Here is a 22,100-nt window from a genome sequence, read left to right as displayed (position 1 = left end):
TTGCCTGTACTGCTTCATGATATGTTGTGTGAACTGGATATGCAGGACCCACAGAGAAATGACTGCTCAACTTGCCTAAAGGTGAGATGATCTTCTGGGGTTTCTGCTTTTATGAAAAGCTCTGCTAGACATTCTGCAGGATACAGAAGAAAGTGACTGGCAAACTGCCAATACAGGCAGAACTGTCTTTGAAATTTCCTGCTTCATGGAAAAGTCTGCTGGATACTATGGGCCTGTAGGCTGAAGGTTGGATGTCCTAAAGATACAGAAGAATTTTGAGTTACCGTCCAGGCAGCAAGATGTCTCTGTCAATTCTAGAGATTTGGAAGTTGCTTACAATGCATTTCCTGTTTACTTAGATAATATTATATCCTTCTCCAGAAGTTTTTGATGGAGTTGAAGAATATATAGTTATCGTTATAGTTTTCCTTAGCTATGATAAAATATAAAGTACATATAAATATTATAATCATATTTTTACTTGATACCTGTTTTGTTATACACAATTTTACTGTGGTAAAACTTTCCTTTTTGCTTAAACAGAAAAAGGGGAGGTGACATGGAATTCCGCTCTGTATGCTGTGATTACCATTGGTTTATAAAGAAACTGACTTGGCCTGATAGGGTAGAACAGAGCTAGGTGGGGAAAATTAAACTGAATACTGGGAGGAAGGAGGTAAAGTCAATGAGAAGCCAGGGAGCCACCACCAGAGACAGATATATTGTAACTCTGCTGCCTTGTGGTAAAATATAAAATAATGGAGATGGGTTAATTCTAGATGTAAGAGCTTGCTAACAATATGTTTAAGTAATTGACCAAGCAGTGACTTAAATAATATAGTTTCTGTGTGATTATTTTGGGAGTCTGGGCAGCCAGGAAACAAATAAGTGGCCTCTTTACTACAGATTATAATCTTTTTCAATGGCACCAGAAAATATGCATATTCTCAACTGTCTGGAGCATTGTCTGTTTTCTTTGATCAACATTTCCAAATTGACAGAATAAAGGGGAAAATAAATTCTGTCTAACGGACTACTACTCAAGACTATGTAAGCCTTAGTCAGTAGTACATCACCGCATCTTTACACGAATGCAATATCCCTTACTAGCACAACTGGAATTGTTAATTTCCAAAGCCTACAATTATCAGATAATCACTAGCTTTAATGGAAAAGTCTAGGCTTGTAAATAATTTTCTTATTGAAAAATGTCATGTTTGCATTAAATGTTATTATCAAAGAGGTTGCCTTGTCCCTAGGATGCATAATATGAGAACTGAGGTTCTGTAGCACCATCTGCAGGTCAAGTCTGCTAATTTCACTTCACCATAGAAACTACTTAAGGTTACAATGAAGATTTAAATGGTTTTAGAACGAGAGACATTGCTTTCTCTCTCTCTCTCTCTCTCTCTCTCTCTCTCTCTCTCTCTCTCTCTCTCTCTCTCTCTCTCTCTCTCTCTCTCTCTCTCCCTCCCTCTCTCACACACAAATTGGAATAATATCTAGTTTTCTCTTCTTTTTATCATCTTGAAATATCTTCAGTGGATATTTAAAGAGTACTATGCAGAAAGGGCTTGAGTGTGTGACCACCTTAAAGTTTGAGACACTTCCAGAAAAATAACACACCACAACACCAAACAAAAGATGCACAGTCTATGAAGCCATGTGCATAAGTCTACCTCAATCTTGCAGCAAGGCCCATCCTGATCAGCAGAGAGGAGCAGCATCTGTCACCCACGATGCTTTAAATGGTCTTGGGGAGTAGAAGAATCGAACTTCAGGTGTGGTCTTCTAACATAACACTGATACACTCATTTTTATATCAACCTGACTCTAAAACATAATTTTGTTTACTTCTGGTGCTGGGGATTATAATCACATGATCCTGAATGGTAAGTATGTACATTCCCTTTGAGCCTCCAAACCAGGTTTAATATTTAACATTTTTAAATAGAGAACGCATGCTAAAGGCCCAGTGAGCCACACAGGTCTTGCAGCTCAAATACTAGATGCTGAGAAGCTACACAGGAAGCCTCATGGTTCCATCAACTGAACACTTGTCAACTACACAGAACAGCTCAGTACACATTCAGTTCTACAGTTTTCCTCCTTATATGTCAGCCCTTGTTAGCCTCTTTGCCATGTAGTTCCTAAGAACTATTGTGGGGAAATCCTTCTGTACACTTTAAAGCTGTGTCTCTGCCGAAGGCCCCTTCTGATTGGTTTAAGCAGGATTTTCAGGCAGAGAGAGAGGAACTCTGGGAAGATGACCAGAGGAAAGACACCAGCAAGATGCAGAACAAGTAGGACGTACAGAATGGGAGAGAGGTAAAAGCCACATGGCCAAATATAGATTAATAGAAACAGGGCAATTTAAGTTATAATAGCTAGTTGTATTTAATTTAAGTATAATAGTCTATAACAGGCCTAAGCAAAAGGCCAATATTTCATAATTAATAATAAGTCTCTGTGTCACTGTTTGGGACCTGGAAACTGACTAACAAGAAAGACTAGCTACAAAGAATTGTATGTTTGAGTTGACTTAAAGTTTATGCTATCTGGTTTTACTTGCTTAACTCACACATTGCTGACTTGGTGCTTTTAATGAGTAAATACTTAAACATGGCAACAAACCACATCTACCAAATGTAGTAATCACTGGAAAACATAAAACCAGATACTGGCATCTACTGATGCCCCAGCTTGTTTAACTGATACATTCCAGTAGTAATAGTATCAATAGCAGACTAAGATTCATATTCTAGGCTTTGTTTTTCCTTTTTAGTGCTGGGGATTGAACCAAGAGGTTCATGAATGATAGACCAGAATTCTCTCCTGAGCTATACTCTAGAACTATGCTCGGTCTTTGTTCAGTTAAAGAATGTTAGTCCCTTTAAAAATTTACAATTACCACAATTTAATTTTAAAATTACCCAGCAGTCCTGGAAAATAAGTATGCTCAAAATTATGCTATAAATGAAGGGATTTAAGAACATAAGGAGGTAACATTTTCTGCATAAGTCTACATGCATGGAATGAGGTAGAGCCAGGATTTGGAGCTGAATTGCAACTGTGGTTTGCCTGTCCCAGGCTTCAGCTGGGTGTGTGTCTTTCACAGCTCTCTTGTCTCAGCCCTGTGCCTACACTGTGCTCTTATTAATACCTCTCCAGGTGTGCAAAGGTATTCTGCATCTACCCCCACTTAGACTTTCCAACTCCCAACATTCTTCCAAAATGATCCCCCAACAACTTCCCATCTTTTTGTTTGTTTTGGATAGCCCAATCTACTTAGCGCTACCTGTGTGTTCTCGGGTCTGGAACCATCCAGCAGGGGACCAGTGATGATATCCATGGGAAAAAATGATTCTCTAGCAACTATCTACTGCCAATAGCTAAACAGAGGTGGGATCCAGAAACCACCCAGTCCATTCATGCTGGAAGTTTGGCTGTCTTGTTCTTATGTAGCTTGTGTGCAGTGACTGCAGTTGCTCTGAGTTCACAGATGTGATACCAATGTCATGTCCAGAAGGCAGCATTGAACATCCTCCCCAAGCTACAGCTTCTGTGTTCTTTCCACCATCCCTTCCCTGGTGTTCCATGATCCAAGCTACAATTTTTTTCCACTGATATCTATACCTAAGTGATGGATCATTGAAAGCCTTGTGGCAGCATTATAGTATATGTTTAAGAATAACCTACTGTATCTAAGAATTGTTGATAGACTTTGAGGAGTATTTAAGACTGCAACAGCAACAGCAACGCTTCTAGAAACCACTGGGATTGTGCTTTATGCTGAAATCTTCTGGATCAACCTCTCAGACCATCGGTAGCTGCTTTTCCAAACTCTCACCCCCTGTCTTTATGTGCAGTTCTTATAAAAAGCCTTGACAATTTCCAATTGTGTATTAAATATTGTGCATCTGGGAGACATCAAGTGGCATGTCATTCTGACTGGCCTCTGATGCAGACATAGTCACAGCTGGAACTGAGAAAAGCACAAATTTGCAAATATGGCATAGTATCAGAAATACCAACTTAATGTGTAAAGGTCAAACCACACTCCAAAGCCAAATTCAATTACTGAAAGTTCTTATTTTGCTTTTCTCTAATACTGACAACTTAGGTCATTCCATATTTTATTAGTTATTTCAGTCTTGATAATGGTTTTAAGCAATGTTCAAAAAACTTTATTTAAACTTCGCCATTTTCTGAATCAAGTTTCATCTCCAATGACAGAGGCTTGTAAGTAGCGCTTGTACCTCAGTGATGTTTTATCTGGAATAGAAAAAGAAAGTCAAGTTCCTGTAAACAGCTTGACCTTTTTTAGCTTTTTATTTTCTCTTCCTCTGACCTGACACAAAACGCCCTTTCAGTTCTGTTAGCTGCCATAATCAGCACCGCTTTCATAAAATAGATGTAAACATGATCAGATGTAAAGCCAAACTGACATATATAATGTGACCAATTCTAAAACAGTATACCATTAAAATATTCAATGTCCAGTAAAGACGACTTTTCTATCATTTGGGAAGGACTACATATTCAGAATATTTTACACATTTCTCTCAAGACTCATTCCACATCCTTTTCTTTCCCCACCACTCTTCCTTCCTCTATTCAAGGTAATATACAATAGCAGACTCATATAGGCCTTACTCATATCTACCAGCTCAGCATTGAACAACTTCGCTTTCTGAATTTCGCACCATGGCTTTATTTTACCCCTGTTCTTTTCGAGATGGAACCATATCCTGGTGCCAGGAGAAAAGCAAACAGAAATTGATTTTTCATTCCACACAGACTGATTCAATTTCAAATTTCAAGAAGAAAATTTCTTATCATGTAAAGCATTATAATATTTCAGCATATTTAGATCTTCATGACCTCTAGCCTATTTTGTTTTGATATAGTTTCTCAGTTCACTACAAAGCTAAAGATGAACTTGAACCTCTGATCCTCACACCCTCACGTCTCGAGTGTTTTTCCCTCCAGCCTTTTGAAGTGCTAAGTAGCATATGATAGCTTTATATTAAAAATCATACTGTAAGGTATTTGGGGGGGCATACACATATGTGTATATCTGTGTTTTGTCATTATACATCTCTAATATGTATATAAATCAGATCCAAACAACATCTTGATAATCTGGAATTTGAGAGGTGACTGAAAAGGAATAATGCAAACTTTCACAGAGAAGCTTTGGAACAAATGTGTTACAGAAGCTGCCTTACAAGTCAGTGTGAGGTCAGCCTTCATATTGCAAGGAACCCTGTCCATGCCCTTGGTTCTTTGGCTTTCAAAATACAAATTTCAGTGATTCAGGAACGTCTAATTCTAGTGATAGGCACATTTCTTTTCCTAGAAATGGATTTTAATAGACAACAAAAAAGAGAAAGAATTTTTGTCAGGGAAAATTATGAAAACATATTTTTTGTGGTATGTGGCCATGAGAAATGTATAGGACTGTACTTTAATCAGTGAGGTAATGACAATTTAAAGTGATGGTTATGTTGAGAGAGGTGAGGCTGACTTTTCAACTGCATTTGAACAGAGCATAGTTAGTTGTGTCCTATGCCTTACTGTGGAGTAGCTGCACTCTGGTGTCTTGGAACCCAGCATCCCATTGTACAATGGGACATAAACATTGCATTCAATTAGGTGCACATAAGACATTTGTGTAAGTGTAAAATGATTTAAGCTATAGTTTGGAGGCAAATGTTGAATCCATGTATGTTCTCCTTTGGAAATAAATATTAACAGTAGTCAGTTACCAAGGAGAAGTCTTTACACACAGAGAAGCCTTTATCTATTATATGTACTATCGGGTACCTGTATCTTCTTTTCACATTTTACTCCAGAGTATCCAGTGCGGCAAGAGCATACACCGGGAAATGCACATCTCCCTCCATGAAGACACTTCTGGGTGCAGACGGCTGCAAAATGCAAATGATTTCATTCACTGTGGCTTGGAATAGAATCCTGCAAAGCACAGTATTCCATTGGCCTGGAGCTATTTTTTGATTGGAGCCTTTACTGTGATTCTCGAAGCCATTACTTCATATCACACACACATGAACTGAAATATCATACAAGATATGTACAGTATCTGTGACATATGAAAATAAATTATAATTGATCATAGGAAAGAAGTACAATGGAAACAAATATGAAACTTAATTTTCTGGTAGTTGCGTTAGAGAAGAAAAGAAGCAGGTAATATAGGAATCTGCCAGTGATCCGCCTATGGGCAGATCTCATTTATGTGCTCTCGTACTTTAGAATCCACACACCCAACTCAATGGATAATTTATTAAATTAAACTAAAATTGTATTCGTTATGTTTTAAGCTATTCGAAGTACATATTTTTTAAAAGGATTCCAAGGAGACTACTGGTTGTGGCATGTTTTTGAAGCAATTTATATCTTACTTTGGACAGTCTCTAATTGGAAACCCACTGACTCCTTCCCTTCCATTTCTGTTCTTTATGGAGACAGGAACCTGCCATGAGCCCTCAGTAGCATTGTGTTCTTTATGTAGCTTGCATTGGCTCAAACTCTTTGCTGTCCTCCCAGGCCAGTCTTTTAAGTACTTAGATTACAGGTGTGCACCACCATGCCCAGCTCATTCAGGAACTTCCTAAACATATTTTCTCTGACCATACCAGAAAGATTTTCATGGAAGTACATCTCAAGGTAATCTAAAATAATCTATATGTATCTCAGTAACTATTTGTGCATCATCATCTGTAAAAAATGCTTGTAATAAAATAATTATTTGTTACTACATAAAATGGCCACCACAGGGGAAAGGCCATTGCATTAAATATGAATATCGTGCAGTGGCATTACAAAATTTAATGAAATTCTTAAAATAATTTTTAAGGGCAGGCAATGTGTTTTTAAGTAATAAAGAGTGAAAATAAGCATACCATAAAATTTTATATATGTAGTTATTTTTCACAGTAGTCACACTGTTGTAGCATATAATTTTGAAAGTTCATATAATTCAAGAATTGACAAGCTATGTTTTTTATCAGGTCTGCTATATGTGGTTGCTGGGAATATAACACTCACAGTTTCTAGACTAAGAAAATTCTATTATCTAGATATAATAAAATTGATTGAGCATTATCAGCATTTCCCTTTAGATAGCAGTAACATTTATATTCAGTTAGCGTTGTCAGTATATTAGATAGTTTCTGGACAATAGGAAAAAAAGCACTTTGAGGAAGAAGGTTTGCTTTTTGATTCACATGAAGGTCCTTCAGGGTGCAGAAACCATATTTTCCGCTTCAGGCTATATTTAGAGAACATCAGTCTACAACTATGGGAGAAACTTCCAAGTTCATGGCAGATCATGAGACACAGAGGAGACAAATGGAGGTGAATATGATCAGAAGATATTGCACATGTGTGAAAATCTCGTAATGAAACCACTATTTGTATAATAATTATACTATTTTAAAACTTTAAAAGAAATTAAGAGAAATAAACCATCAAATGAACTTCTCACTTTTTTGAAACGTACAAAAAATTGGCTAACGTTTATTTTTACGTGTAAATTCTCAAGTATATTTATTTATATTTATTTTATTTAACTTTATTATTTATTTATTATGTGGGAAAGTTTTTAATGTCACTCTGACACAGCCTAGGACCGCTTTGGAAGGAAGCTATAATGAAGTTTTGCTTAGATCAGGTTGTCTTTTGTACATTTCTATGGGGGGTTGTCCTGATGACATCTATGATGTGGGAACAATCAGCCTGACTGAAAGCAGATGACACCATTCCCAGATTTAGGGCCCTAGAATGTAGAAGAGTGAAGAAAGTTACACAAGTACTGGAGTATTGATTTCTCTCTTTTATTTGCTGTGCATGGATACAAACTTAAAGCTCCTGTCACTGTGACTACCAGATAACAATAAAATATGGCTTGTAATTGTAAATTCAGACAAATTATTCCTTCCTTAAGGAGCTTTTTATCAGGATATTTTTTAGAGTGATACAATAGGATTAGGAGAGTATATGGGGAGGGGCAGGACACACCCATGCCATGGCACATATGTGGAAGTCTTCTAGTGTTCTCTTCGGTCTTGGGGAGAAGCATCTTGACTCACTGAGCCGTCTTGTGGATCCATCTTTTCATTTACAAAGGGATCAGTAATCTATAATTCTGTTTTTACTGTGGATTTCTCAATGAGCTACAGGTCAATTATTTCCATAGGTTCATACTCAGGCCATCAAGTAGAGAAAGGCTCCTTACGTTTCTCGCACTGTACCCCTTCCCAGGAGGAAGGGCAATGGCACATGCTGGGAGCTACACATTCACCGCCATTCATACATTTCTGAAGGCAGATTGCTGCAAGCACAAGGATGAACAAATTAAAATTTTAAACTGCTAGTCAAAGTTTAACATAAACCACACAAAGCAATTTTCAAAAAGAAAAATTGGTAAATCAAGAATTAAAAGATCTTTCCCCATCTGGGAAAAATGAAGCACATCTGTAATCCCACCATTTTGGAGTCTAAGGCAGTAGGATCAGAAGTTCAAATCCATCCTCAGCCACACAGCAAGTTCAAAGACAACCTGGGTGATATGAGACCCTGACTCAAGTAAAAGAGAATAAAATTAGAAGGAAAAGAAAACATTTTATCAATTAATCATATTCTTGAAAAAAGTGTCACCAACATGTCTAGCTAAACAAAAACTGAACAAGGAGATAATTGACATGCCAAACTAGATGGGAGAAAGACCTGGGGCCTGAACTGTACATAAAAAAGCTATAGTCAACTAAGGAATGTGGAGTGTGGGAGAAATAGTCTTCCCCAGAGAAGAGCACACCAATTTGTTATCAATAGTAAATTGAAAACATACATAAAAGAAACATTATATAGACTGAACAGGTTGTATTTAGAAATCTATCTATCACCTATCATCTCTCTCTCTCTCTATCATCTATCTATCTATCTATCTATCTATCTATCTATCTATCTATCTATCTATCTATCTATCTATCATTCATCTATCTATCATCTATCTATCTATCTATCTATCATCTATCTATCTATCTATCATCTATCTATCTATCTATCATCTATCTATCTATCATCTATCTATCTATCTATCTATCTATCTATCTATCTATCTATCTATCATCTATCTATCTGTCTCTCTGTCTGTCAGTCTGTCTATCTATCTATACACACATACATACACACACAGATAGAGTGGGGGAGATAATCAATGAAAAAGGTCATGAATTTGAAAGAAAGCAGGAAGGAGCATACATATGGGAGAGTTTGCAGGGAGGAAAGAGAGGAGAGAGATGATACAATTATATTCTCAAAAACGGGGAAGAAAAAGAAAAATCATGATTTTAATGATTTTCAGAGCATCATGGCTCATCCTAACTTCTTACCCAACTGTTGAGGTTCTACAATTATTTTCATGTTAAGCAATATACTATAATAGCTGTTACTACAAAAAGATATTTTAGTTTGTTTAGGGATAGAGTCTCATTATGTAGCCCTGCCTAGCCTGAAACTCACTATGTAGACCACCTTGGATTCACAGATATCTGCCTGCCTCTGTTTCTGTGCTGAGATTAAAGGCATGTATCATACCCAGATTAAATAACAGTTTTATACAAAGAATAAAGAAAACATTTGAGTGAAGGGAGTCACCACCATCTCTGCAGTTAATCTGTTGGAATGGAGTATCCCACCCTGGAAAGGTCTGAACTGCTGAACTCAAAAGGAGCTAAGAAATCAGTGCTTCTTTTCATACATTCCTTTGAACCTAATTTCAGATTACAAATCCAGATTTGGAGTTTGTGCTAGCATATGTGGTTGCCAAACTGAAAAACACTGCACACTATCTTTAGATGACTGTCTTTCACTATTTCAAGACGGTACCTCCTAAAGCAGGAATGAATCAGCAGAAGTGAAATAGAAAGAATGAAAACAAAGAGACTCTCTTTGTCTTAAATTTTGCTGTACACCTTCAGGAAGGCAGACCTTCACACTCTGAGAGTCATAGTCTTTGCTTTACTTACGTGTGTTACACTGTTTCCCACTCCAACCAGAAGCACAGGAGCAAATATTTGGTCCCACACATTTTCCTCCATTCATGCACATAGGTTCACAGATGCCTTAAGGTTAAAATGAAAGAAAAAAATAGATGTGTTACAAAGCAAAGATTCAGTTTTACCTGTAGGATGCAAAAATTTTACTGGTGTCTTACTTTTTTGGCATCTTTTTCCGGTGTACCCACCACGACAGGTGCACACATTATTTCTCATACAGTGGCCACCATTCTTACAGGGAGGGCGACAGATAGCTAAAAGAATACACGACAGTAATGTGTGAACAGTCCGTATTCAATTATTATATATTACATATTGCTTTATAAGCTTCTTATCTATGGGGCCATAAGATAGAGAAATGTGCTATAAAAATAAAAGAACACAACTGCAAGTCATTGCTACTGTCCTTTCTAAATAATAAAATGCAGAACTCAGAGCCATCCATTGCTAGCAGGTTAACAGCCTTGGAGTCTTCACTATAATCCTCCATGATTATGAACCTTAACTTATATTTCCCTAGCGTGCAAAGCAAATCATAAATTGATGTAGACAGAAACAGGAAAGCGAGTCAAAGTTTAGCTCAAAGTTATAATATAATCCCTTCTGTGTAAATTAGAATGGCCCTTACTATTTGTTACGTTAATTCATAAAATTATGAGGAAATACTCTAAAATGGCCTCAATATGGTCATGAGGCAACTTTATATGACTAGTTCCTATGAATGCTGGGTAAAAATCTTTTACTCGATGTCTTTTGCTTTATTGGGAAATTTTGTTAGCTCATGACAGTCTCTCTCTCTGTCTCTCTCTTTCTCCCCCATGGATTAGAATGTAGCTCCTAACCCCTTCTCGAGCACCATGGTTATTGCCTGTGTGCCACCATGCTCCCTACTATAATATATAATAGATATTATGAAACTGTAAGCAAGGCCCAGTTAAAAGATTTCTTTTAAAAAGTTGCCTTGAGCATGATGTTTCCTCACAGCAATAGAACAGTGATTAAGATGATATCTCTCCCGCCATATATTTGAAACCATGCTTATTAAGAAAGTAATTTTATAAGATATTTACTGTGGTGAAAAATTTTGTTTGTGATCTAACAAAGTTTGCCCAACAATCAGAGTACAGAGCTAGCCACACTAGTTAGTCATAGAGGCCAGGCCATGCTGGCACAAACTTTTAATTCCAGCACTTGGGAGACAGAGGCAAATGGATCTCTGTGTTAGTTCAAGGCTACCCTGGGCTACACAAATTGATCTAGTCTAAAATAGAAACAGAGCAAAGTGGTGGTGGCTCTCACCTTTAATCCCAGTATTTGGGAGTCACATGCTTTTAATCCCAACACTAAGTAGGTGGAGACAGAAAGGGATATGGGTGGGAAGAGTAAAGAATATAAGGCAGGAGGAGATGGAAGTTTATTTCAGTCAGTCTGAGGATGAAGTCAGTCTGAGGCAGCAGTCTGAGAACAGGATTTCCTCTTTAGTCTGAGCATGGGTAGAGGTAAGAACTCTAGTGACAGACCACTCTGCCTCTCTGATCCTTCAGCGTTCACCCTCTGATAGATATCTGACTTAAAGTTTCTGTTATTAAAAAAAAATTAGAATTTGTGCAACAATTTGCCGCCTAATTTCTTTTATCTTTTGAAATTCTATGGTGTATATGCCCATCTTACTTTTAACCATAACCTGTCTATTTTTATTCAGTTGCCCTCAATATGTCAGCCACCTCCCCTTCCATCCATATGATCAGTCTCATAAGGGGGTACAATCATATCACATCAAACATGATAGCCACAAAATCTGGGCCTTTACAGTAGACTTACAGGAGATTTCCAAGGTCCTATCATGCTTTGTTGAAACTAGCGAGTTTTCAAACCGACTTTAACTTTAAAACAGTCCCTTATAACAAGGCACATACTCATTTGGTTTAACTAAATAGAATAGAGAGCTAATCTATTCATTATTGGCACACATTTTGGGGAGGAGTATTTTTTCTTACAGTCCTACCCTTACTGTAAGTAGCTTGGTACCGTGAGCTTGCCACTTTCCCTTTATTTTCTCTGCTGAAAACTATAATGCTTTAGTATAGATTTGGTCATATTCCCTTAGTTTCCAAGATTTACCTTAACTTAATCATCTTTCTTTTTCAGAACCCAGTTCCTCAGAGGAAATCTCAATGGAAGGAATACTTTCCCTCTGCCCATCTTCCTAGTGTTTAAGTGATATTTTATTCTCTGCTCCAGTTTTATCATATGAACCTGAATCAACTTCCTGATAAAAGTATGTGATTATAAATCACACCATAAAGCAGAATGTCATTAGGAGTCATTTTATTGCTCTGTTCCTTAAGCAGAACAGTAGTATTTCTTTTTCTCCTAGGTCCTGGCTTATCTTATCTCTGGTTCTTGGCCACTCAAGAGGTATCAGAGATCTGCTATATTCATGGATCACAGTCTTGTTCTCTCATTATCAGACAATCCTCCTGCAGTAGATGGGAACAAACACAGAGGCCCACAGCCTGACAAGGTGCAAGGAAATCTTGGAATACTCAGTCTTAAGTTTGATATCTCCACGAATCTTCGTACTTAGGGCTTACGAATAGGGGGCAGAAAGAGAGCAGAGGAGATGGAGACCACCAAGGAAATAAGGTCTTCTAAACACAGTATGATCAAAGCACATATGACTCAAAGAAACTATAGCAGCCTGCACAGAGCCTGGAAAGATGAAAGACAGATGGAGTCCTAGCTCTGAGAGTGGAAGTAGAGAAACTCCCCATTCCTAACCCAAAAGATTTAATGATTTACCCACAAAGGAAAAATCAGTGGTTTTGTTTTAGTTTTTTAAATGGAGTCCCACAGGGGATACAAACCACTCTTAAGAACAGACCCTGTGCCCAGCAGTAGACAGCCAACACAACAGTAACTCAAAGGCATCTTGTCTTTGGAGGTTCTTTACCACCCAGCATTTTATCAGGACACTTTCTTTTCTTTTATGGTATCTCTCTCTCTCTCTCTCTCTCTCTCTCTCTCTCTCTCTCTCTCTCTCTCTCTCTCTCTCTCTCTGTGCATCTATGTGTATTTATTGCGCTTTTTTAAAAAAACTCTTTTCCTTTTATTTTCTTGTTTATTTTGTTCCATTCAAGTTTATTTTTATTTTATTATTATGCTTCAGATACCTGTTTGTTTTCTAATAAGAGAAAAAAGTGTGAATTTGGGTGTGAGCGGAAGTAGGGAGGACCAGAGAGGAGATGGGGAAGGAAAACTGTAATCAGAATATATTGAATCAAAATACTATTTTTTTTTCAAAAATAAATCAAATTGTATCACATAATAGTGTTAATTTTATAAATCTAATTATGAAGATGTTCAAACATGTTCTAAAATATATTTGGTATAATTCTAAGAATAAAGATACAGGTAATATTTCATGCATTTAATTTGCTGGAATTAGTTCCTAGTTCTTATCAATAAGCTCATGTCTGAGATATTTCTATTAATCTCTAAGAGAGAGAGGAGGGAGGGAGGGAGGGGGGGAGGAAGAGAGAGAGAGAGATAGAGAGAGAGAGATAGAGAGAGAAGAGAAATTGCTCTAGCAGTGGTTCTAAACCTGTGGGTCACAGCCCCTATTGTGTCAAATGACACTTTTACAGAGACTGCATGTCAGATTTCCTGCATATCAGATATTTACATTACAATTCATAACAGTAGTAAAGTGTATTTATGAAGGAGTAACAAAAATAATTTTATGGTTGAGGGTCACCACAGCATGAAGAACTGTTTGTATTAAAGGGTCACAGCATTACAAAGGTTGAGAAACACTGCACTAATAAGAGTTAACTACATGGGGAAAGGTAGTAAAACATGGTGCAGAAAAGAAAAATGATGCTTGTGTCTCCACATCATCTTGCATAGAGTTGTACCCAGGTGCACTTCCCAAATGTTTAATGAAACTAAAGTTAAGAAAGATCACAGGAAAACATTAGATGACATTAAATAAAACGTCTCAGAAATCATTGAACTGAAAGCAATGGGAACCCCACCATTCATTATGATCTCCACTAGCATGTTGTACACTTCACATCTTGCCTTGACAAAACTTCACAAACAATGCCCATGCTGTTGACCTAACATATGTTGATTGACAACTCTGGTACATTTGTATGAGTTAAGTTTTTGTGGCCATATCTACATAATCATAAGAAACAGATGGGAAACAATCTTTTTCTGAAACTTGACGTGTTTCTACAAAGCTCACTTTCCTATTTTGTATTCCTAGTTTCCTAGTAGCCCTTTTCATTATGCAGAAAGAAGACTTACCATTCTGGCACTGTGCACCAAAGAATCCATCAGGGCAGAGACAAGTATTTGGCTTATAACAGGAACCACCATTGAGGCAAACAGGCTCACACAGAGCTAATATGCAACAGGAAGAAGGGATCACAAAGTATGGTTATTTTAAACTGAATGTGGCACAGATGTATGGAAGGAAACACAATGATATATTTTAACTACAAGTAAAAATAGCCTATATTTTAGGCTTCAAAAAACAAAAATAAGCAAAATAACTTTGTAATTGCTTTGAAAGTATATTCATTTGTTTCATTAGTAATATTAATAATAAAGCTGAGAATGTGGAGTGACTGTGATTAAAATTCAGAATGTTTTTGTTAATTATCACAGGCTAAGCAAGGGCAACGCAACTCAACAGCATTGACTACTGGATGTGACTATGCATAGACCTTTATCCCTTTGCAAATAAAATAAGGCTGCTTTACTTAAGCCCTTCCATGCCCCAAACGGCTGATGTTTCATCACCTTTGTTCTGCTTTGATTGTATTTCTAACTCTATTTTCAGCCTAGATTTCATTCAGTCTCCAAAGTATACTACAAATAGTTTTCATCCAAATTCAACTTGCTGGAATTAATTGGTGTTTTTACTTTTTGTAATATGTGGTTTATTTACATTTTATATCATAAACAACTTGCTTTATGGTCTTATTTTTTTTTACAAAATAATTGTATCCCATGTCTGTTTCACTAATGATATTAAACCTGAAATAAGGGAAAAAATCAACTTAATCTTTGTTTTCCTTTGTAGCAGTCTTCACGTATAACTAGCACATTATAAATGGTGTGCTATTTTTATTGAGAAAAGTCATTTGATCAGAGTAAATTAGAATAAACAGATAAACTGCAAACATTTCTGCTGAGGTAGCATGCTGTGGGGCAATGGCCTTGTACCCTGTAAAGATTTTTCTCTTGGGGCTGGAGAGATGGCTCAGTGGTTAAGAGCACTGACTGCTCTTCCAGAGGTCCTGAGTTCAATTCCCAGCAACCACATGGTGGCTCATAGCCATCTATAATGAGACCTGGCACCCCCTTCTGGCATGCAAGCACACATGAAAGGCTGTACACATAATAAATACATCAAAAAAATTTTTTCTCTTGTACTTGTTTAATAAAACATTGATTGCCCAGTAGCCAGGCTGGAAGTATAGGTGGGGCAACTAGAATAGGAGTATTCTGGGAAGAGTAAAGGCTCAGTCTGCAGTGGTCACCCAGACACAGAGAAAGAAAGATGAGAATGCCTTGCTGATAAAAGGTACCAAGCCACATGGCTAACACAGACAAGAATTATGGATTAGTGTATAATGTAAAAGTTAATAAGAAGCCTTTGCTAATAGGCCAACCAGTTTATAATGAATGTAGACCTCTGTGTGTTTCTTTGGGATTGAACGGCAGTGGAACCTGGTGGGCAGAAACTTCTGTCATCAGAAGCACATCTGATACTGATAAATGGATTGATGTGATGGCTGTGCTTAACATCCAGAATTAAATAGATGTTTAATAAAGTAGAATGTCTATATCCTGATGAGAAAAAGAGAGAAAAATTTAAATGGAGAAATTAAAACAAAGACAGGTATTCTGTGTCCATATCAGGTAAGTGAATGATGAACATACAAAAGGAAGACAATACCGAACAGGAAACATCCCATGAAAGGCAGCATAAGATTCCAGCTAACAGAAAAACATGAAGATAGAGGTAAGAATTTTTAAAATGTATTATATATAACTATCTCATATCTTTCTCGTCAGTTCAGTTTTGTTTTTTTAGGCGTGACTTTCTGGGCTATTTGAGTATTTTGTTGTTGCTGTTGATATGTTTATTGTACACAGTTCTGATTTTTACCTGTACTACAGGTGGGTCCATACCAGCCAAACTTGCACTGGCAAATATCTGGTGCAACACATTTGCCTCCATTTTCACAGTGCTTGTTACAGACCACTAAGATCACAGAACAAAGACAAAAGAAAGTCAAATTTAGCTCTAACTGTCAAATACTTATGGTAATAAATTCTACCAGAGAAGGACCGGGATGATTCACACTCTGGCTTATATGCACTTCAGTTCTCATGTTCAGTTATTTTCTTACTGATAAAGATGGCAAAAATAGAAAATTATTAACTTTGGATGAGGATTAGTTACTTATGAAATTATTAGTAACTGGTGAACATAATAAAAAATAAATAAAACAAACTTATGCGCAAATTAATATGTATTATTTTCACTTATTTCAAAGAACAAGATAAGTTACTATTGAAACTTCTATATCCATTTTTTCATGAGATAGGGTTTCACTGTATGTAACTCAGACGACTTCTCAATTCATGATTCTCCTGTCTCATCTTCCCAAACAGCAGGATTACAACCATGCCCATTTGAACTTCTTTACCTCATTTCTGGACACTCCTCGTTCCTCTAGTGCATCAACTTTTTTTAGGGATGAGTTTGTTTTATTTATCACTAAGCCATCAACTCATCAAAGGAGAGCTTATTATAGCAGATCTCACGGGAGCTGTACTTACATGTTTCACACCTTGGTCCTACAAATCCATAAGCGCAAGTGCAGAGATTGCCAGGCAAGCATGTGCCCCCATGTTGGCAAGGAGGGCTACAATGTTCTGCAGACACAGACACTATTAAGTCAGGTTTAATAATCCATACATATGCACTCATACAGAATGGCTACAATAAAGCCCCCTATAAGAACAGTTTGGGCTAAACTCTATTCCCTTTTACTGTGTAGTTACTTTTCTGTGGGAATTTACTACATGACTTCACTCTTACAAAGCAATCATCAATCAGCACCATGTTTTGGTTTATGAATGAAATTCATAAAATACAATGTAGGTGGCTGAAAGGTTTATTAAAGCTTCAGTTAATTGGATGACAATACTTGACCTTCAGCTTTTTCTAAAATGTGAGCATAGACTTATGAATTACTGTCCTCCTATAAACAGTTTTTTTTTACTTCCATAATTATTTTCATTTGTTATTAGTGTTGAAGATTTCTGTTAGTTGCGGTTTTATTTTGTTATTTTGTGGCTTTCTTGGCTTTTTAGGCAATTAACACGATTCTTAGATCCTTCACAATTGTGTGTATCACTTGCTCAAATTTAGTGTCAAAAACGTTTTAAAATAGCAAATTTATATTTTAAAAATTATCACTTACTTTTATCAATTCTGTCTTGTAGATTCTTCACTTAATATTTCAGCCTAAACCATGCAATGTGTATATGGCCACAGGTGGGTTTTTTTTAATATTTATTTATTTATTATGTATACAATATTCTGTCTGTGTGTATGTCTGCAGGCCAGAAGAGGGCACCAGACCTCATTACAGATGGTTGTGAGCCACCATGTGGTTGCCGGGAATTGAACTCAGGACCTTTGGAAGAGCAGACAATGCTCTTAACCACTGAGCCATCTCTCCAGCCCCCCACCACAGGTGTTTTTTAAGACAACTTTTTATGTTTCTTCTTACTACACAAAAGTTATTTAATAATTACCTTTTGCCAAAAATATTTGAAGGGATGTTTTACCTTGTACCTAACTCTCAAAAACAAAAATTTTGGAAGACAAACATTTGTTTTTTGGATCTCTGATTTCTGAAGTTTGAGAGTTTAAAATTTCAAAATTAGGGGCTGGAGAGATGGCTTAACAATTAAGAGCCACTTACTGCTTTCTAGATAACCCAAATTCTGAATATTCCAGTAAACATGGCACCTTATAACCTTCTGTAAATCTAGTCCTAAGGTATATGTCACCATCTTCTGGCTTTTATGGGAACTGCGTGTACATGGTGCCCAAACACACATTCTGGCAAAACATTATATGGTTAAAACTCTAAAATGAATTATTATAGTGAATATTTTTAAAACTGTGAACTTTTATCCAAGCATTGATAAGTACTCATTAGCATAAACATAGCAAGAAAATTATCTTTTAAAATATTTTCAAGGAAATAACACTGTATTTTGGCTCATTTTTGAGAGATTAATTGGAATTATCACCTTTATCACAGGTTGCTCCATCATGCCCTGGAGGACATTCACAGATGTTAGGCTTAATGCATTTTCCATGTTTTTTGCAAACAGGGTGACAGATGGCTACATAAAAATAAAGCCCATGATTTAGAAATATTGATTATCAAAGAAAATTTATTATATGAACTAATGAATCATATACCTACCAGTTTGGCAGTTGGAACCAGTATAACCAGGTTTACATTTGCATATATTTGGTGCAACACATTCCCTGTTTCTTCCACATGAGTGTCTACAAAATGCTGCAAAAATCAAGGAAGAATGTCAGAATTGGAGATGTACTACATCATATATATATATATATACCTTGCCTTCAGATTTATATGAAAAATAAAGTTTTTAAAAACTTTCCTAGTGTGAACATTTTAATGAATTATTAAGCCACAGCTACTACATCTACTACATTTAATTCTAATTCTTTTTCTTATACTGTTTCAAGATTAGAGTGCTTGAGAAAAAGTATTACGAGACTAAGAAAGTACACTGTGTGGCAATTATTCCAATAGCACTAGCTCACAGCGTCAGAAGCAGCCAGCCGTGCACTCATGTTGCAGAGTGTGAGGATTCTGATTCTGTACAGCTAAATGTTCATAATAGCACAGTGAGGGTCAGAATCCCAAACAGCAAGGTTCCAGGAAGTCAAAAGATAATGCGGCTGGATTCCTTGAGCATCTTCAGCCGCCTGACATATTCCAGTGGGCATATAACACCTCTTGTGTAGCTGTATTACATGAGATGGCTGCATTTTATTTGTTAATAATAAGCAATCATGGGTTATATACATACAGGTGTTGAGACTTTATATTCTTACAGAAAAAGAAAGAGTGCTCATTTTTTATTTTGTTTTTATTTTTTTGTTGTTATATTTTGTTGTTGTAATACCAAGAACATAGACGTACTGAAATGTTTCTTTTGCTTAATTTTATTCTCAATCCAAAATGCCCAACAACAATAAAAGTAACAAAGATATAGCAGGAACATTGAAAAAACACCTAAAAAACAGTTTCTTAGTTTTAGGACTAAAATTTTTATTTTTATTAAACAAAAACAATGACTATACAGGGCAAAGATATAAACAACACTTGTAAAACTGACAGAAAAAAAACTGTTTAAATGCCAAAAGAATTTGAGGAATTACAGAAAATCACAGTTTGTGAAAATAAGCAAGTATGTCAGAGTCAGTAATTTGAAGTGTTAACTGCCAACTGTGTTCTGAAAAGAAACTGGGCCACAATACTGACCAGGTTTGCATTCACAACTGTGACTCATCTCTTTAGCTGCTTGATTCTAGATAACCAGACTCACAAAGCTCTGCTCCCTCATCTGTACACACAGAAAATAATACTAAATATGTGAGGTTGTTGTGGTTTATAGGATGGTTAAAATAGAATGTTGTGTAGAACTTAGACTAGAGCAGGTATCACTGTATTAATAATACTTATATAGCAATGATATTTTCTAGCAGTAACAGTATTTTAAAAAGAGCATTTCAGAAAAATCCACTTTTCGAAAATGTATTAAACAGAATGAATATAAAGCATCAGATAGAGAAGTATAGCTGTTTAAATATCTAAGCTCTATATTTTCAGTCTATGTTCCAAAAAATTTCACAGTACCTCTGCAGTTGGTCCCATCTCCATAATACCCAATGGGGCAGCGTCCACACTTGAAGTGACCATCGATGGTTGGCACACAGGAAACACCCAGGAAACAAGATGATTCTGTGCAATTCGATATTTTGGTTGAGCCATAGCTCTCTGGCAAGATAGTGTTTTCTTCAGTAGTCAATGATTCAAACTCATACTGAGTAAAACCTTGGAAAGGTTTGCTAATTTGAGCATTATCCCTTCTCATGTCTGTTTGAACAGTGCCCTGGATATCATCTCTCATTTGCCCAAGAGATCTGCTAGGATTGTTGCTTAAAGGAGCACCACTTTGTGCAGGAACTTGTGACTCATTGAGAGTAAGATTTGTACTGAGAATGTGATCTGCATGCTCATAAGCAGGTGTCTGATGAGAAATGGCCTTCTTTGTATTATCCATTTGAGTTGTAACTGATTTTATAGACAAGTGAGAAGTGCCTGTTGAGTTTAAGAATTCATTGGTAGTTGTTCCAGGACTTTCAGTAAAGCTTGGCCTTGATAGTAAACGCTCCTCTAATGGTGATTGAAAGCTCAAATCTAGAAAACAACAAAAAATGAATAGAAATGTTCATTAGAATTAAATATTAATTATCAATTAATAAATTAACAATAAATTATAATAGTTTAATTAATAATAAATTAATATTTCATTAAAATTAATTCATTATTAATGTTCTTCAATATTCACAGTTTGGTGCCAAGTTATTCATTCTTTTATGTGGGGTTTACAATATGTAAGACTAAGAATCATAAAGTAATGAAAAGTAATAGTGTTCCAGCCTTCAAGGACACTGTAGCCTATTTGAATACACAAGGTAACACAGAAAATAAGCTAACTTGAAAGTGAACACTCACTAATAAGCATCCCTGAAATTCCTTTTGTTCATTTTTCTATAATAGATATCCAAGAATTAAGAAGATTAGCAAGGATAATGTATTATAAGTTGCATTATATAACCCTTTTGTTATCTTTCTAAAAGTAAAAATGCCTGAGGTGCAACCTGTTAGTCTTAGCAAAAACAACTGGGAAGTATTCTGCATTAGACTTGAACCAAGACCATGACCTACTAGCGGATATTTCCATCTATTGGCCTAGCAAGATTTTTTATGTTTTTGGCAGTTTTACCAACCTTTTCTTCAAGTGACGCTTTTATCAAGCCTCATGAGAATCATATTTTTTGTAGTAAAGTCATTGAAAAAACTGTTTCAACTGTAAATCAGTACATGAAACTTCAACTATTGCAAACCAAACTCAATGAATCATTATCTAGGATTCAAAGGTTACTTGAAATTAACTCTTTTCAAATTAGATCAAAGATTCAATTAAGATATTCTTTTTTTTTCACCAAATACTCAGATACAGAGTAACCTGTGTTTCTGAAAATATATCTGTAAAAGTGTAAATCCTAACCATGTCTGTCTTTGGAGAGGGGGTCTTTGTTAAAGGAATTCTGGATGAAGACAGTCACCCCAAGGGGGGTGGGGATACCAGGAGAGTTCACACACACACACACACACACACACACACACACACACACACACAAGGCCCAGTGATGATACTGCTGTCTACCAGCCAAGAAGACAGTTTCCCTAAAGCCAACCAGACTAGGTCCTTGCTCTTGAGCTTCCTGATGCCAGAATTAAAATTATCAATGAAAAGAACATATTTTGTGTGACATTATACAATCCTTACTATTCCACAGAATAAAAATACCACAGGAGTAATTATTTCAGTCTTATGGAAAACCAGTTGGTTGGTACTGACTCACTTGTTACCCTGACAGAGAGGCCCAGGATGATATAGTGACCGAGTGATCAAATTTCCATCAAAAGAATATCTTTATTCACCTAATTATACCACAAAAATCATTCTTTGATGCTGTTTTCTGGAGCTCACTTTTAAAATACCAATGTCCCTTAAAGCCTTCTCTCTTTTTTTTGTTTAAATAGAAAAAGGGGAAATGATGTGGGGGTGATTTCTTATTAA

The 22,100-nt window shown here is 36.3% G+C and overlaps 1 protein-coding gene across 1 annotated transcript in view; it reads right to left on the bottom strand.

Moving 5' to 3' along the window:
* Positions 1–7,848: 7,848 nt before the first annotated feature.
* Vwde (von Willebrand factor D and EGF domains) overlaps positions 7,849–22,100 on the bottom strand; it is a 57,433-nt gene continuing 43,181 nt past the window's right edge. The window contains exons 20-28 of the mRNA XM_050145878.1: positions 20,087–20,650; positions 18,617–18,712; positions 18,438–18,533; positions 16,950–17,045; positions 16,273–16,368; positions 14,400–14,495; positions 10,244–10,339; positions 10,056–10,151; positions 7,849–8,359 (exon numbers count right to left, since the gene is read on the bottom strand). Coding sequence (XP_050001835.1) covers positions 8,241–8,359; positions 10,056–10,151; positions 10,244–10,339; positions 14,400–14,495; positions 16,273–16,368; positions 16,950–17,045; positions 18,438–18,533; positions 18,617–18,712; positions 20,087–20,650 — 1,355 coding nt within the window. The 3' untranslated portion in view covers positions 7,849–8,240. The remainder of the gene's footprint in view (positions 8,360–10,055; positions 10,152–10,243; positions 10,340–14,399; positions 14,496–16,272; positions 16,369–16,949; positions 17,046–18,437; positions 18,534–18,616; positions 18,713–20,086; positions 20,651–22,100) is intronic.

Source organism: Alexandromys fortis, unplaced genomic scaffold (genome assembly GCF_014885135.2).
Source record: "Alexandromys fortis isolate MF-2015 unplaced genomic scaffold, M_Fortis_MF-2015_v1.1 scaffold_34, whole genome shotgun sequence".
NCBI classification, from domain to species: domain Eukaryota; kingdom Metazoa; phylum Chordata; class Mammalia; order Rodentia; family Cricetidae; genus Alexandromys; species Alexandromys fortis.
The sequence above is the reverse complement of the archived record's forward strand: the minus strand, read 5'-3'. Positions and strand labels throughout refer to the sequence as shown.